Source organism: Eulemur rufifrons, chromosome 6 (assembly GCF_041146395.1).
Source record: "Eulemur rufifrons isolate Redbay chromosome 6, OSU_ERuf_1, whole genome shotgun sequence".
In the NCBI taxonomy this organism is placed as follows: Eukaryota; Metazoa; Chordata; class Mammalia; order Primates; family Lemuridae; genus Eulemur; species Eulemur rufifrons.
This window is the reverse complement of record NC_090988.1, coordinates 19,808,743-19,825,045: the sequence shown is the minus strand read 5'-3', so window position 1 is coordinate 19,825,045 and position 16,303 is coordinate 19,808,743. Positions and strand designations below refer to the sequence as shown.

Here is a 16,303-nt window from a genome sequence, read left to right as displayed (position 1 = left end):
ACTTATTTAATATTTAGCAATTGACAGAAACCATGTCTAAATGAATACTGTTGTTTCATGGGTGTATTTTGCATTTGGCTTTAATTTCCACAAAGGCATACCTGCTAGCATCAAGTGCTAACTAACTACTGCAGTACAGGGCAATCTGCAGCTCACCTTTCAGCTCCGTGTTCCCCTTGAACCATCTGATGGTTGTGGCTGGTTTGCTGGCCATGGCAGTGCAGTTGACTTCAATCTCCTCACCTTCCACGGCAGTGTCTTTCTGGATATCGATCATCAGATTACGTGGTGGGACTACAAATTAAACACATGTGCTTTATAAACACAGAATCCATGTCTGGACGTATTATTCTCTTCATTGGAAACTAGCACAATTGCTATCAAAAAGGAGACAAATAATGGACATTGCTGATGGGAATTTAAAATAAACTGTCATGGGGGGGGAAGAAATGCAAAGAGATCATCAAATAAAGTGAATTATGCAAAATCAGTTAATTTAGAATTTCTCTCCAAAATTTACATTATATAATGACCAGTCTCCCACTCCTACACTATCATTGACCAAGTTATAACAATATAAATATTAGTCACCAATCAGTCATTAGAAAATTGACCAGAAAGTGAATATAAAAGGAAGAGGAGTACATACTACTGCGATTATCATCCTTACTCGGAAGCCCCTAAAAGCAATATTTCTCCCTGAATTCAACCTTTGCATTTCAATCTTCAAATGAAACATTCTAGCAAAGATCAAAAACTTTGAATCCCTTAAAACAATCACTCATACCCAGAAAAATTGTGCCTCAGAACCAGATTCATTTAATTAAAATGATTCATAGAGACCCAGAATATAATCTTGACCTCTGATGCATGGTGTAGTAATAAAATCCTTGGATATGAAGATGCAGTAATATAGGAAATGCCAATTGGTTTGAAATAATTTTTTATATTCTAAATTCCAATGTTCCAGATTTTAGAAATCAAAGGCAAAAGAGACTTGAGTGCTTGCAAATAGACTTAATATATCAGAATTAAAACAACCCTTCTGTGAGCATATTAAACATATATGTGATAAAATGGTCAAGATAAAAGATTTGGGGGCAGAAATGCTGAATATCAAATCAAGAGTATGTAGCATGATGGTGGTGATGATGATGATGATGATGAAAATATATTATCTTTTATGAAACCCAGTTGACATTGAAACTTCATATAAGGTGCAACCTCATCCCAAGACTGAGCCTCCTGAGATAAAAATCAGTAAGAATACTGAATTCAGTAGAGTGAATCTAAGAATATGTGTCCTGACCACCATGAATAAGCAAAGACAGTTCTGAGACTTATGATTAATAAGTTTCTCAACTCAGAAGAGAAACAAGAAATTAAATATGTATAAACATGCCATCCTGATGATCAAGTTGAATAATAAATCTCTGATACCGCTTCAATAAATTATGGGATTAAACCATGTATTTGGGATTTCCAACTGTTCTAGTCCAATGTGAAAATTCTGCCCACAGAAAGAGTTTTACACTGAATTGGAGCAGATGGAAAATTCCTGTAGAGAATGACGGAAAAGTAAAAGTAAAATGATTTGTTGCATATATTTCCTCAGCAAGACAGTGTGGTGGTGTAACTACTAGAGCAAAAGCATCCCTCTTATTTGTTCCCTATATACAAGGAAAACCACATATTTGCTCACTTGCATGTGTTGCTATTAAATAATATGATGTGGCACAAATGAGTAGTTAAACATGGCAAAGAACTACCCTAACTTATAAAAATAAGCAAAAAGAGAGATAACTTAACATCCAATTTGGAGTTGCGCATCTGCTAGCATTTTAAGAGACACAGGAAGGCAGTGACAAAATAATTGGGATGGCTTCAGCTGGCTGTGTCCTTCACGTAGTTTATCCACGCTAAACTTGACAGACAGGTAGGCTATAGGTTTTCATCACACGTACCTAGACAATTGGTAGGGAATATTTGGGACCAACACATACTACTGCATTCTGAGTACAGTATAATAGGAATATTGAAAAGTGCTATTGTGAGATCAAATATCTGAGGAAAAGACTGTCCAAGCTGAAAGAAAATAAGACCTTGGTAAGCAATGAAGAATAGTACAAGAGGAAATGAGTTTTTACAACTGAGGAGTAAAAGACATAGGGATGTCTTCTCAACAAATGAAGAAATGAAAAATCAAACAAAAATAATACCTTTCAAGGTCCAGGCAAAAATAAAAATAGAGTGATGAAAATAATTTTTGATGTTGACATATGCAATGGCTCTCAACGAGAATAGTAACTGAGTAATGTAACTGACGGGGTATGAATTTCAGGAAGGTGGCTCTCTTCGGACCTGACAAACAGGGCAGATAGCTAACACTACTGACAATCCTGGACATCCCTACAGAATGGGGCAGGCCAGATCCCACTTTGTATTTCTTTGGGAGAAACACCTTGATGGTCACTCTGAGGAAAACTGGGAATCCTCTTAATGGGACAGATCCAGGAGCTGTTAAAAGATTCTGCTATGTGTCGCTGTCAAGTTTTAATGGAACTTAGCCTCAAATGTCTTCTGTCAGATAGTTGTTGCCTGTGTTCCTGGGTATCTTTCCTTCACGCACTTGTTTCTCATGCTGTGCCTGAAGACACCTTATCTCTCCTCACCTCAGGCTTCTCCTAACCTTCACTACCTGTTCTTCTTCAATGGCATTCGTGGTGAAAAGTCTCCATTCCTCCATTTGGTCACAAAGATGATGGTACATTCTTTTCACATTATCAATAATGTCTGATGGTTCAAAGTAAGGACATGAAAAGGGACAGGTACAGATAAAGACAGAGGAAAATTCACTGTCTCCTCCAGATTTTGTTTGGGGGCTGAAAGCTTGATGGGCAGCTAGATCCTCATCTGGATTTCTTATTGTTTGGTATTATCCATGTTAATTCCCCCTCTATTGCAATAGATATGATCTAAAGTTCTAGAACCCTTTGGAGTGAGTCCTGGACCAAGGCTAGTTCCTGGGATTATCTGCCTGAAGAGCTGACATCATCTATGGCTAAAGGAAAAAGTAGGGAAACTTCAAAAGCATTTGAAAATATGCCCAGTGCAGAAAAATAAGGGACTTATATATTGTTGAGATCATCATCCTGAGAAATAGCTGAATGATTTTTTTCCAAGTTCATAAATAGTTTTCTCAAGATTGTGAAGAGTATTTCTGATCTTTGCTAAGATTAGAAGAAATAGGCAAGTATAGTGGGAGTTGTTTAGTTTATAAATATAAAATAAAATGTAATATGTGAGTCATGATGGTTTATTGATATGCTATAAAGTTGACTTCTTTCAGATATTTTTTAAGAGCAAGAAAGCTTTGGAAAATATAAATGAGGCGATTTAAATCTGTCTTTCTGAAAAAGGAGGGTTGGACTAGAAAATCTTAAAATTTATTTTAGTCTATTAATTCTACCCTGTTTTCCCTTTAGCTTCATAATGTCTACTCTAATACAAAAGAGGTTAGTAAAGTATAAAAATCCATTTATAAGAAAAATGAATTAAAGCCGTTGCTAACTAGAGAATACACTTACACATGGTCCACTAAACAGACACATTTAGTAAAAGACGCCTGCAGCCATTAATGAAAATAACCAAAGATATTTCTAAGGAGGTGCATATAGATGAAAACCTGAATGAAAATCACATACAGGGAAATACTAGAAAATAGCACTGAAATGTCAAGGTTCTTCTCAGCTAACCTCAAATCTATAAGAGAGCTAATTATAAACATTACGCCTACAACATTTAACAAAAATCAGCAATATCAAGATGAGTCAGATTAATTACAACAAAAGAGGAGGCTTAAGCTGATCAGTATGTGAAATCTCACTCCAAGAAGACCCTTTAAAATAATTAGGTTCTCCTGTTCCTGGAATCTTAAGAGTGAACACTAATCTTAGAAGGACAGGACTGTGATAATATTAGCTACTATTATCAGTAACTATATTAATCTTAAAGCAGTGTAGTCTCTCTCTTGTTCATCTCCTCTCATGAATAGTAGTATAAAGACAGTCCTACACTATGTTCTGGGGAAAGAAACAAACTCATCACAAGCGGAAGGAGTAAATGAATATCCTAAAAGTCACCCAAATACATGCAAAATATTAGGAGCATTTTCAAATTTTACATGGATAAGATAGAATAGCATAGACAACATTAACAAATACCTATCTCTATAATTTATAATTATGCTGAAATTTTTGCTGAATCCACCAAATACCTAATAGACATGTACTAAAATGAGCATCTTCAACCTATCCACAAGTTTGACAGCTGTGTAAGTATATATGGAGTCCTTTTCAGAGAACTGTAGATAGCAACCAAGATGCTAATGTCATTCTTCATTCATTATAATATCTGAAAACTTGAAACCTTAGGAGAAAGGTTTGAATGTACGAGTATCAGTGGAAATTGTCAGATTTTGGAAAATGAAAGACTCAAACACTGATGACAACAATTTTGCTCTGTCAAGGAATCCTAGAGTAAATTCAATGGAAAGAATATTAAATGAATGCATAATATCTGCAAAAAGAACATCTACTACTTTTGATACTTGAAAGCATTACTTTCAAGTATATTTAAGTTAATGCTTTTATAAAATATAAGTAGGAACTTATTACTTCTAGAATAATCAGGCCTCCAAAAGGATTACAGGTATAATGCCTTTCAAAATCCTAGTGCTGGCATGTTGACTTCTAAGCACAGGTGTGTTCATAGTCAAATTGGTCCAATGCAGTGGGTCTGGGAATAAATGTACCATTCACCAGAAAACAATAGGCAAAAGTAACTGCTTGCCAATGGCCAGATATAACCTAGAGAACAAAAGATGTGTACATTTGGGGGAAAAAAAAAATCACAAAATAAGAGCATTCAGGATTTCATTATAAACCACCTAAACTAAAAGATCCAAGGTTGTGAGACAGAATAGTAAGGTCTGTTCCAAATTCCAAGATTCTTCATTCTTACAGAGTACTTTGGAACCTGGGCAAGATGGTTAGCCTGTTATGATCACTTTTCTTTTGTGAAACCAAGATATAAATACTTAAAGGTGTACAGAGTAAAATATGCTGAAAATTCAGAATACCACAAATATATTCCATTTTATTGCCAACTGACACTTTTGTAGAAGTTCCATGCACAATGGTGGGTCAATGGGTGGACATGTGGATGGTCAATTTGAAGTCCATGCAGCTAATGGTTTACTCCAATAAGCAAACAGCATTTTTAAATACTTCTACAAAAGCAAGCAGAAGAAAAACTTTAAATTTATGCTTATGAATTTGGTTCATCTGCAAAATACCAAAATAGCCATTCCAGTGAAACCTCTCATGCTTACTATTTCTGCAGGTCTAACACAGGTTGAAACCACAATAGTGACAAATATCAACAGCTGAAAGCCATCTATCAGTAAACACAGACCACATTAGAAATGGGATGGACAGACTTTAAACATGACTTTCTAAAATCAGTACTCCTCCTGTCAAGAGCATATATGTAAGCTTCAGGGACATGTTTTAACTTAATGAATAAAAAAATATTTCCTCTTTTACAGCTGTGTTTAAATAGAGCAATGAGGCAGCAGCTCAATATGTACATCCATAAATACATATATGTGCACACATCCCAAGCAAAAATGTCCTTCATATTTATCTTTCCTCTTTAATCTTCATATCATTACACTGAAAAGCTGCAGTCTGCCGCCTCAAATAGACTTTGATTCATCATCTTCCTGAAGGTGTAAATCAGAGATCTTGCCTCACGCTATAATGTACGTCCTTGAAAATTTAGTTTCAAAACTCCAGATCAGCTGGTGTTGTGCACAGGTATAGATGTTTGTCTAAAAGGTGACTAATTCAGACCGCCTCAACCTAGGAATATCTGCTGACTATATCAAAATATAAACACGGAAACCTGGCTACCGGGATTTTGCTGAAAATCACAATCTAGTGATCATAAACGGAGACACTCAACTCACTAGAGTTGCACCTAGCAGGCTGTTGACGGTTCTGTGCTTATTATCAGTTGAGGAGCTCTTAACTCTTTTATGTCCAGTTGCAATTTGCGGCAATGTATGTGTTCATGTTCATGGGGTATGATTTTTTACAGCATAATAGAGTATAAGCAATAAATAAGGGTACACGTAAAGCCAAAGAAAAGGAGATGAACAATATTAAAATGAGGATGGAACTCAGAAGGAAAAATCATTACGTGGATTTCATAACAGAACTCTGCCATGGGGTGCAGATTTGGTAGCCCACCTCCCCCTCTCCCGCACAGAAGGAAAAAAAAGTCCTGACAGTTAGAAGCAGTAACATTTCGTGTGGTGAGTGATTCATTTGAGGGCTTTAAATTCTCTTGATCTTTGCTTCTGAAGCTTGAGGTTTGAAACCCAAGAGCAGGTGGAATCTATAAAGACTGCTGATTGCCATTCCTTAGAGCATTTGGTAAAATAGGCTATTTTTAAAATTCAGCAAGATGGGCGGTGATTCTTCCTAAAACAAGTCTGAACAGTGAAATTCACCATTAACCTTTTCCTTGCTGCTGGAAGCCATCTGGTAGCAAGGGCCACCCCCAGCCTGTTTCCGGGGTGAGCCCCTCGTGCATTTCTTACCCAGGACCGTGATGGTGGTGTAGCTTTCCTGCGGGGGGTCAGTGTAGAGCTGGCAAAAGTACCTCCCTTCATCAGAAATTGAGACGTTTGTCAATGATACTTTGAGTTCACTGCTAGAAAAATTCAGCAACTGAAACCTGCTGTCCTTCAAAGCTGTGAAACAAAACACAGAATTAGTGATTGTGAGAAAGACAATGCACAGTCTATTTTCCTCAATTAGGCAAGCAAAAAGATGACTAGAAAGGCAGCTATAGAGTAGAAAAAATTTGTTTTTATTTTTTTAAGAGACAGGGTCTCCCATATCACCCAGGCATGAACTCCGGGGCTCAAGTGATCCTCCCACCTCAGCCTCCCAAGTAGCTAGGACCATGGGTGCATGCCACCACGATAGGCTAACTTTTAAAATTTTTTAGAGATTGAGTCTCACTATGTTGCCCAGGCTGGTCTCGAATTCCAGGCCTCAAGTGATCCTCCCACCTCAGCCTCCTGAGTAGCTGAACTACAGGAGTGAGCCACTCGCGTGGCTCTTTGTACTCCTTGAATTATCATTTTGAGCTTTTATGATCACTTCGTGTAGACAAATAACCCTGTCCAAAGGAAACTCATGCACAGGGGTACATGTGTGAGTACATGTATACTCACACACCCACACACACCCCTACCTTGGCACAATTCCAAGTGCTGTCAGTGTTCAACACTTATTCATAAATTCCTTCAGGTCTTCTACCAGAGATAGGCAAAAAGAAATCAGAAGAAAAGGGCAGGCCACGAGTCCCCTGATGCAGGGTGCTAGGACCCTCTTAGCCTTTGGGCACTGGAAGTGCAGGGACTAGGGCCTATGGGCTCATAAAAGTGCCTCAAAAATTCCGAGGCCTTAAAAAAAAAGTGGTTCCAAATTATGAAAGAAAAAAAATCATTAATATTAATTGCAAAAGCAAAATGAAAAATCATTTACAAAACTTTGCAGCAAAATAATCCTATTTAACTTGGATGCATCTTAATAAATTTGATATGATTTGAGGTAGAGCTGCCAAAAGTAGATGACCTGGGGCCTGCAGAGGCCTTAAACCCGCCCTCCAGTTTCCCAATCACATTCGGCTTCACAGTATGAAACTGATTAGGCATCAAGCCGGAAATCACCGCAAAAGCAATGTATGTGGGCTTCTTATTTATTTCAAATGTTCTCTTTGAAAGTCCTTCTATTAATCTTGGCACAGGCTACCTCAGTATACAATGACAGAAATTCACTTTAAGAATAAGAAGCTGGCTTCTTCCTTTTATCCTCCTGCATCCTCTTGAATATTTCTTAGGTTTATCAACCTTTCCACAGGTCATGAATGTCCCCGAGGTGTTGGGGAGGAAAAGGGACAAGCAGCCGGGAAGGGACATGCTTGACATTTGCTTTGGTAAGGCACCAATGTTCTCAAAGAACAATTGTTTTCAAAAGACCTGATTCTTGCTCTTGCCTAGCCCTGACACCCATATGCGCCATTTCTATTATACATAATTTAGTTTTGATTATTGGCTTTTGTCATATTATATTTGGAAAGATTTCAGCATATGGACACCTCCATATGCCAGAGGCTATGGTAAGAGAAGATTTGGTTTTATCTTTATAGGCACATATTGCCTTGAAAACTTCAATCTTTAAACCAAACAGATTACCTTTCAGAATGCTGTATTTTCCTTGCCTTACCCTATTTGAGTTGTTTGTGTCAGCTAAGTATTTGGGACTCAATTGCAATTCACCTTGAATTACTACAATCAATTCCTATTGCAAAAGTAAGACGGCCTTACTTTTAAAAGGGACCATTCAAGGTTTCTATTAAGTAGAAAGATTATGATTGCCTGTCTCTTCTTCCCTCTAAAGAATTGACTAAACTTTAAGCATCTAACATTAAATTTAAAAAAGGTGGCCTTAGCAATCTCTTTATCAAGACAACATGTAGGAAAAAAAAGTTGCCGTCTACTACTATGGAAACTTACGCCTGAAGTCCCTGAAATAAATGGTCTGCCTGTTGGGATTCAGGAGTTGAATCACGGAGTCGTCACTCTTATTAACTTGGCAGCTGATGGTTGCAACTTCTCCCTCGATCACTGTCACGTCTTTCGTAAACAAATTCTGTCCATCACCTTAAAAAAAGAGGGAGAAAAAGGTCAGAAAAAAAATTCATCAATTAAAATGTGGTCAGTGCAATCAATTAAAATGAGAAATAAGCAGCATATGAGGAAACGAACACAAGTAGCAGCATTTGATATGGCTCTCATAGCTTTCTCCACAGTCCACAAAACGAATCTATTAATCCAAGATAGATCTAGGGACAAAATACAACTAAGCCTGAGATCACTGTGCTCTCTCAGAAGTTGTGACGCAAGGTTTCAGCCTCCAGGACTTTGTACGAGTTGAGTAGTGTACTGAGGAGTACTGGAAAGGTCAGAGTACTGACTTTTGTGAGGAGCTGAAGCTCTCACAAACGGAGTAGGGAAGATACATATAGTCAACCTTAGCTTACCTGTCCTTGAGCTAAGCTATTTGGTCACCTCACAGAAAACTCACAGGGCCACTTAAGAGAAGGAGGTAGGAGGGTTCAATAAATAATCTCGTCTTGCTAGTGGATGTTGGCATTCCGGGAGTATAGGCAGTTCATTGTGTGGGAGTGAGGACTTAACCGACTATGATGCTTTGGGATCTCAAGAAAATCCCAGGAAGCCTTACAGCTCAGAGTTTCTTACTCTGCTCTCAGAAACTCACACCTTCATGACTCACCCAAAGCCCCAGGCAGCCCTGAAAGGACGCCCCCTTCTGCAGGTCCCCTTCCCCCACCCCTGCCAGCCATTTAGAAAATCTCTTTCAGAATGTCAAAAAATCAAGGCTTTCAGATTCCCTGGTGTAAGGCTTATCTCCAGATCTGCTCTAGTTTGTTGCTTCTAAGATTAGTGACAGCAGCTAAGGCATCTCATAAATGTCCTAAGTGATCCACAGCACAGGTAGGAGGAGAGTTCAATTTAGAAGCAAAGGATGAAGCAATTGTCAAGTGTTCAATTCTGTACCTGGCACAGCAGGGGATACAGAAGTATAAGACATTGTCCTAGCCTTTAAGAAGCTGCAATGAGCCAGGTGCAGTGGCTCACGCCTATAATGCTAGCACTTTGGGAGGCTGAAGTGGGAGGATCCCTGGAGGCCAGGAGTTTGAGACCAGCCTGAGCAACACAGTGAGGCCACCATCTCTACAAAAAACAAACAAGAAAACCCAGAAAAATTAGCTGGGTGTGGTGGGATGCACCTGTGGTCCCAGCTACCTGGGGACTGAAGCAGGAGGATTGCTTAAGCACAGGAGTTGGAGGTTGCAATGAGCTTTGATGATGCCACTGCACTCAAGCTCAGGCAACACAACGAGACCGTATCTCAAAAATAAAATAAAATAAAATAAAATACCTAATCCTTACTTCTACTTACATAACAGAAAGTGTGGTATGTGCAGCAGATGTAATGGTCAATCAGGAAGGGGGGAGAGAGAGAGAGACTGCTTTTTAGCTGTGTGATCTCAGGAAAATTATTTAAAGTTCCTGAGCCAGTTTCCCATCTGCAAAATGGGGATAGTCATTAAAAGCTGTCCTGTAGAGCTGTTGGGGGGATGAAGAAGGATAATAAATATAAGGCATTTAGCACTGTGTCTAGCTTCTCATAAAACTGAACAAATGGTAGCTGCTGCTATCATCATCATCATCATCATTTCTCCAGACATCAAATTCAAAGATTTATTAGGCTATTATGTGTTGGGAGTAGTGTGGATACAAGAATAAAGGCTCACAGTTCCTGCTCTCAAGGGACTCCCTGGGTAGCTGTTATACATCAACTCAGGGTAGTTTATTCACTCCTTAAAAAAATGTTGTCACACTAAGAAACAAAGGTCAAAGATAAATACTAATCTAAAAAAATTGAGACAGCATAAATAGAGATGTAATTAGATTAAATGGAGGATTTCCACCTGCTATCATATTTCTGCTGAAGGATCCTTTTTTTGGCAGGACACAGTGGGAAAGTGTGAGAAGGGGTGTCTGAGATGGCTCTAAGCCAAATCCACCTACAAATAGACCAGCCCCTGGCAGAGGATTAGAAGAAAGGAAACTAGAAGGAAAAAGAAAAAAAAAATTATTAGAGCCACAGATAAACAAAAATTCCTGGTGCTTGAGGAGCAAACTGAAATGAAACCTGACCTTGAGCTCTATGATCCAGGGAATTAACCTGGGAGTGAGAACACTGGCCCGGGGGCTTGTAGAGAGTGAGAGGGTGGATTTCCCCTTGCTTGATCCAGCAGTGGAAGCTTAGTGTGCTGAACAGCGTTGCAGAATAACAACAAAGAGAAAAGGTGATCAGAAGAAAATGAAGGGATGCTTATTTTTTCCTTAGTGGATTACTGGGACAAACACAGAATTCAGAACCCAGCTGGAGGGAGCAGGTTAGTCCCAGATTTGTGAAAAGAACAAGGAGAAGGGAATTCCTGACAATCAAGCGAGCTTTTCAAGGCGGTTTTGCTGGCCCTGGCAAAAGTGTGTACAGAAAGGCCACCACCCTTATATCCTCAGGGTAACCCAATCTACTAAGAAAACTAAGGAAAAATTAAACTGCATGACTCAAATGCTATAACTGTCTTAAGTCATGGGACTTTTCTTGAGGAGACTAGAATACCAAACGGGGTCTTACTGGGTTGTGGGAGGGGTGTCTTCTGTCCAAAGGAAGTTTATTAGCAACACAAATAAGAATCTTCAATTTACAAAAGATACATGTGGAAAGGCAGCCTGATGACAGGCATTCATCCTTTCAACATAAACCAAGGCCTTACAGATCCCTGTAGCCACTGAGACTTAAAAGACAGTTGCAATTCAATTAAGCTCTAATAGAATAGTTCCTGTGGAAATAACTATATGCTTTAATTCTAGCTCTTTATTCGAAATCCTAAGGCTAGTGTATTCTGAGAATAGCACAGTAGCATACTATATTCATATTAGGGCTATAAAACATTTATATAGGAATGGGAGCTGAGAGAGTTGACCATAATTTTGTGTTTTAAGCAATGGAGGTAATAAAACAGAACCAGAGGTTTTTATTTGTTTGTTCTCGAAAAAAGTCTAAACATTCTTAATTATTACTTATAATTAAGTAATATAAGACCAGACCATTTTAATGTGTCATTACTGAGCAAATCATTCATGTGAAATTTTGCTATCTGCAAATTTTGGCCCTTGCCGCACTCTGGCACATAATGTTCTTTGCGAGTCCATGGTGGTAGCATCATCATTACTGTATTATTTTTTGAAATTGTTAAGGCCAACCAAAAATCCAGTGTGTCTCAGAAAATGTCAGTTCCTAGCTATGTTAACATGGTTCTAATACTAATGCTAAAAAATTATAAGTGATAATGAAATATTTTGCTGCAAGATATCAAAGTGCCTTGGCTGATGGTGGTGGCCCAAGGATGTCATTCTGTAAAAATTACCAATAAATTATACGGGTCAGCTGGACGGCAGTTGTATTAAACAGAGCTCCATATTTTGAGGCACCATAAGATGGCTGAAATGGAATAATAATGACCTATTTATTTGAGGCAAGGGAAGTGAATGACAGTGATGAAAATATGGTATGTATGTCAGTATTCTTAACTGCCTGAAGCCTTTATGTAAAAATAATTTCTGCTCACATCCTCAAATATTTCTTCCAAACAGAAGGGTGCACTGTGACTTGACAAATTTCCCCTTGAAATAGGTATCATGACAATTAGGTTGTTACAAAACACAACCTGATATGCAGCAGGATACAAACGGGCAACTTTGGTGCCTTTCGTAAAGAATCCATTTTAAGAATCTTTCTGATTTTCTAAAACTCAATTAGCAGATATACTGTCATGGCAGAAATAACACATGTTCTGGGCATGTGCTACAATATATTGTAGCCATTAAATAAGGCTGTTAACAGCAAAGTAATTTAAAGGTGGAACAATGGCTGGCATGTGTAGACATTTTTGATTGCTAATTGGTCTATATTGATGAGGTTTAGGAGACAGAATCAAACTGGATTTTAATTTATAAAAGCATCTGTATTCCCTATACCTCCACAATTTACCCCACAATTTCTAAAACTAAAACTACAGCCCTGGAGGGGCCTAGTCACTCACAAGCAAGTCTCCTGTAGTAACTAGAAGTTACTAGGACATTTATTCTCACAATGAAGAGAAAGCTTATTATCTGAAGATAAAATTTAGTTTGATGATTAGTAATGACGATGACAGCAGAGATGAGTAGGGCTGGCATAGGGTGGGAGTGCAGTTGGCATATAACCCCCTGTTACTTTAATCTTCAATCAATTTAGCTCATGGATTCTTTCCTGAAACCTCATTTTGTTATAAACTCCATTTCAGTGGCATTATATAAAAGACTGGCATCAATGATATGGCCACCTTAGGGAGGGGATGGGGCAAATCTTAAAGCAAGAACCTGAAAAGAGAAATGGGAAAGAGAATACATGTTTATCCAGTGCTAGGCACCGTGCTAGCTACTTTATGCACTTTTCCCTCTCAAACTCCTACAGTTTTCAAGATCCCCACTTTAAAGATTAAAAACCTGAGACTCAGATTTAAATAAGTTGCCTGACGTAATTCAGCTAAGTGGTCAAGCTGGTGTTCGGACCCGGTTCCGTCGGATTCTGTGGCCCACACAGCTTGCACATTTCACTGGCCAGCACCAGGGGATGTTGCCAAGGTTCTCTTCTTGGCTCTGCCTCGGAAAATTTACTTGTTTTTAAAGAGGGTTATTTCCCTATGAGCAACTTCTGATTTTTTTAATTTCCATAATTTATCCAGAACACAATTACACACTTTAAGATGAGAGAGAGACTGTCCTGAATGTAAAACACCTTGTTTACTACCGCTTTCTTCTTTCAGTGCTCAGCACTCTGCCCCTCGAGAAAGCCTTTATTACTGGTGCATGGCGGGCATTGGCCAGCACCAAGCGCTCTCGCCCCCGCTGCCTGGCTGTTCATAAATAAGGCACTTCATTTACACCGGGGGAGTCTCTCCAGTCAAGTCTATAATAAAAGGGCAAGTCATAGTTAAAACAGAATTCAGTTTATACTATGGCAACTATGTAAACTCTTGCTGACACTCAGGAGTGCCAATGACTCTTAACTGGGAAGACAGTTTGCCCAGAGAAAGAGCAAATAGTCTCCTGACCTACTCCTTTAGAAGCAAAATCATATTAGGAAAACTTTTTTCTTTTTCCCTCTGCTGTATGGAAGCCTGAAAATGACATTAAATCAGCACAGTCGTGTTGTCTAAATGGGCAGGAGTCAAACAAGACATACAAACTGTTTTTTTAAAACAATCATCCTGCTGCTGATCAATGTAGTTATTACTTTAAAAACTTCATCATAGTTCTTGAAATTTTACAGAATGAAAGGCTCAGGGTCATTCATTCCTACTCTCCCAGGTTTGAAATTTTCAAAGAAGCACGGTTTGGAACCCTTATTTTCTATAGGTGTGTGAGCCCTCTCTGAGTTAAAGCTGCATATGGCTTGTCGTTTATGCTCATTTTTGTTGGATCCTATTTTTACAAGCCTGTTCAGCAGCAGTGCTCAACCTTTTTGGCACCAGGGACCAGTTTCATGGAAGACAATTTGTCAATGGACCGGCGGCGGGGGGTGGGGGGATCATATTGGTATGATTCAGGTACATTACATTTATTGTGCAGTCAAACCTCTCTGCTAATGATAATCTGTATTTGCAGCTGCTCCCCAGCCCTAGCATCGCTGCCTCAGTTCCATCTCAGATCATCAGGCATTAGATTCTCACAAAGAGCGTGCAACTTAGATCCCTCCCACTCATAGTTTACAGTAGGGTTTTGCACCTAATGCCCCACTGATCTGACAGGAGGCGGAGCTTACGTGGTGATGTGGGTGATGGGGAGCGGCTGTAAATACAGATAAAGCTTCCCACTCCATTGACTGGTACTGGTCCGCTGCCCAGGGTTTGGGTACCACGGCTGTTCAGGATGTGCCCAACTTACAAGAACAATCTCTACCCCTACCTGAATAAATCTATCACCAGTAACGGTGCTGTAATTCCTGATAATGTTTCTGAGAGATAGCACAAGGTTGAGTACATTTCAGGAAAAGAAAGAAAAAAAAAAAATAATAATAAGATTCTGCTGTAACCCAGAGGGAAAAATCTTTCTAACTGCAGATGTTCCCCCAAGTCAACGTAAACACAGTGTTCACTACAAATCATTAACAAAGCCATTAAGATTTGATTTCTATCTAAGCAATTATTGTCAGCATATTCTGTACATTTCCTTTAAAAGACTCAATCCTATCTTTCAATTCATTAAACTATTCCCTGCATTTACAGAGTTTTATATCAAATCAGAAACCTATTTGAATTAATAAGAATTATAGTAAAAGTAATTTGAAAATAAATTATTCGAAGTTCAAGCCACGAAAGCTTTTGATGAAAAAATTTAGTTCCATTTAAACAATACAGTAACATTTTTAGCCAACCAGTGTGCAGGCAAGAGACAGTGAGAACCAGTGTCCAGAAAGAGGGGTCCATCAACTGTGGATTAAGGTTAAGGGTGAGACCTCTTCCACACAAATACAATTCTTTGTTTCTAAGAGAGGCAATATTTCAACCTTCATGAATACTTGAATATTTATTTAAAATCAAAAGCAATCAATCTGTCTGCTGTTTACAAAGCTTCTCTTAACCTTTTTGATCCTCATCCATGTTTTGCTCTTCCAAACAGTTAAGTCGAATATGTTGATCGTCTGCTCCAAGGACCGTCCACTTAATGGTCAAAACAATTATGAATGCGAACCACACAGATCATAAGCTTAGAGATAAACGAAACTAAACCAACTCGACAAATGACTGAATGCATAAGAATACGTGACATTGACCCAAACATTTCATTTGTGTCACCTTCTTTTTCATAGAGCCCTTATGGAATCCAAGATCAATAGAACTGAAAGGAACATGGAGATCGACTCTCTCACTTGGAGACACCAAGGCCCAGGGGGGAGACACGCCTAAAATCATATGCCAAGCGTGAGGCACAGCCAAGAGCAGAGGCCAGATCTGACTGAGTCATCAAGGTGTTTCTATTCTTGGCTATTTCTAAATAACATGTATTGATTTGTTTCTAATTACAAAAGCAATACATGCTCAAGGTTTTTGTTGTTGTTTTTGAAAGCTTTGTTTTATGTAGTATTTATAACAGTGCATGCTATGCATTGGAGATGGTCAGATCTCATAACAATCTCCTGCAACATAATTATTGTTGTGTCACTTTAGCTTATGGAAGGAAAAAATATTGAATATAATATAATACTTTTATAATCAGTAAAAGGTGAGGCAAATTTTTGAAAGGCAAGTTAAAGAGTAATCCTCTTCAGTGCTGCTTTTTTCTTCAATTAAAATTATTGATTTTCCCTGAATACAAAACAAAAAATATCATCTGACACAACATTAAGCTATTCATGAATATTCTGTATACACATTCTTGTTTAGTAGACTAATGGCAAATTAACGTTCTCTATTTTAGCTTAAACACATACCATAGGTATGTTTGATTAGCATTGAATTCCAA

The 16,303-nt window shown here is 38.4% G+C and overlaps 1 protein-coding gene across 5 annotated transcripts in view; it reads right to left on the bottom strand.

Annotated features, from left to right (window-relative positions):
* Positions 1-16,303, bottom strand: part of CADM1 (cell adhesion molecule 1) — a 312,975-nt gene that overhangs the window by 54,064 nt on the left and 242,608 nt on the right. For all 5 annotated transcript variants that reach the window (XM_069470880.1, XM_069470881.1, XM_069470882.1 and 2 more), the window contains exons 2-4: positions 8,654-8,800; positions 6,668-6,820; positions 157-294 (exon numbers count right to left, since the gene is read on the bottom strand). In XM_069470880.1, coding sequence (XP_069326981.1) covers positions 157-294; positions 6,668-6,820; positions 8,654-8,800 — 438 coding nt within the window. The remainder of the gene's footprint in view (positions 1-156; positions 295-6,667; positions 6,821-8,653; positions 8,801-16,303) is intronic.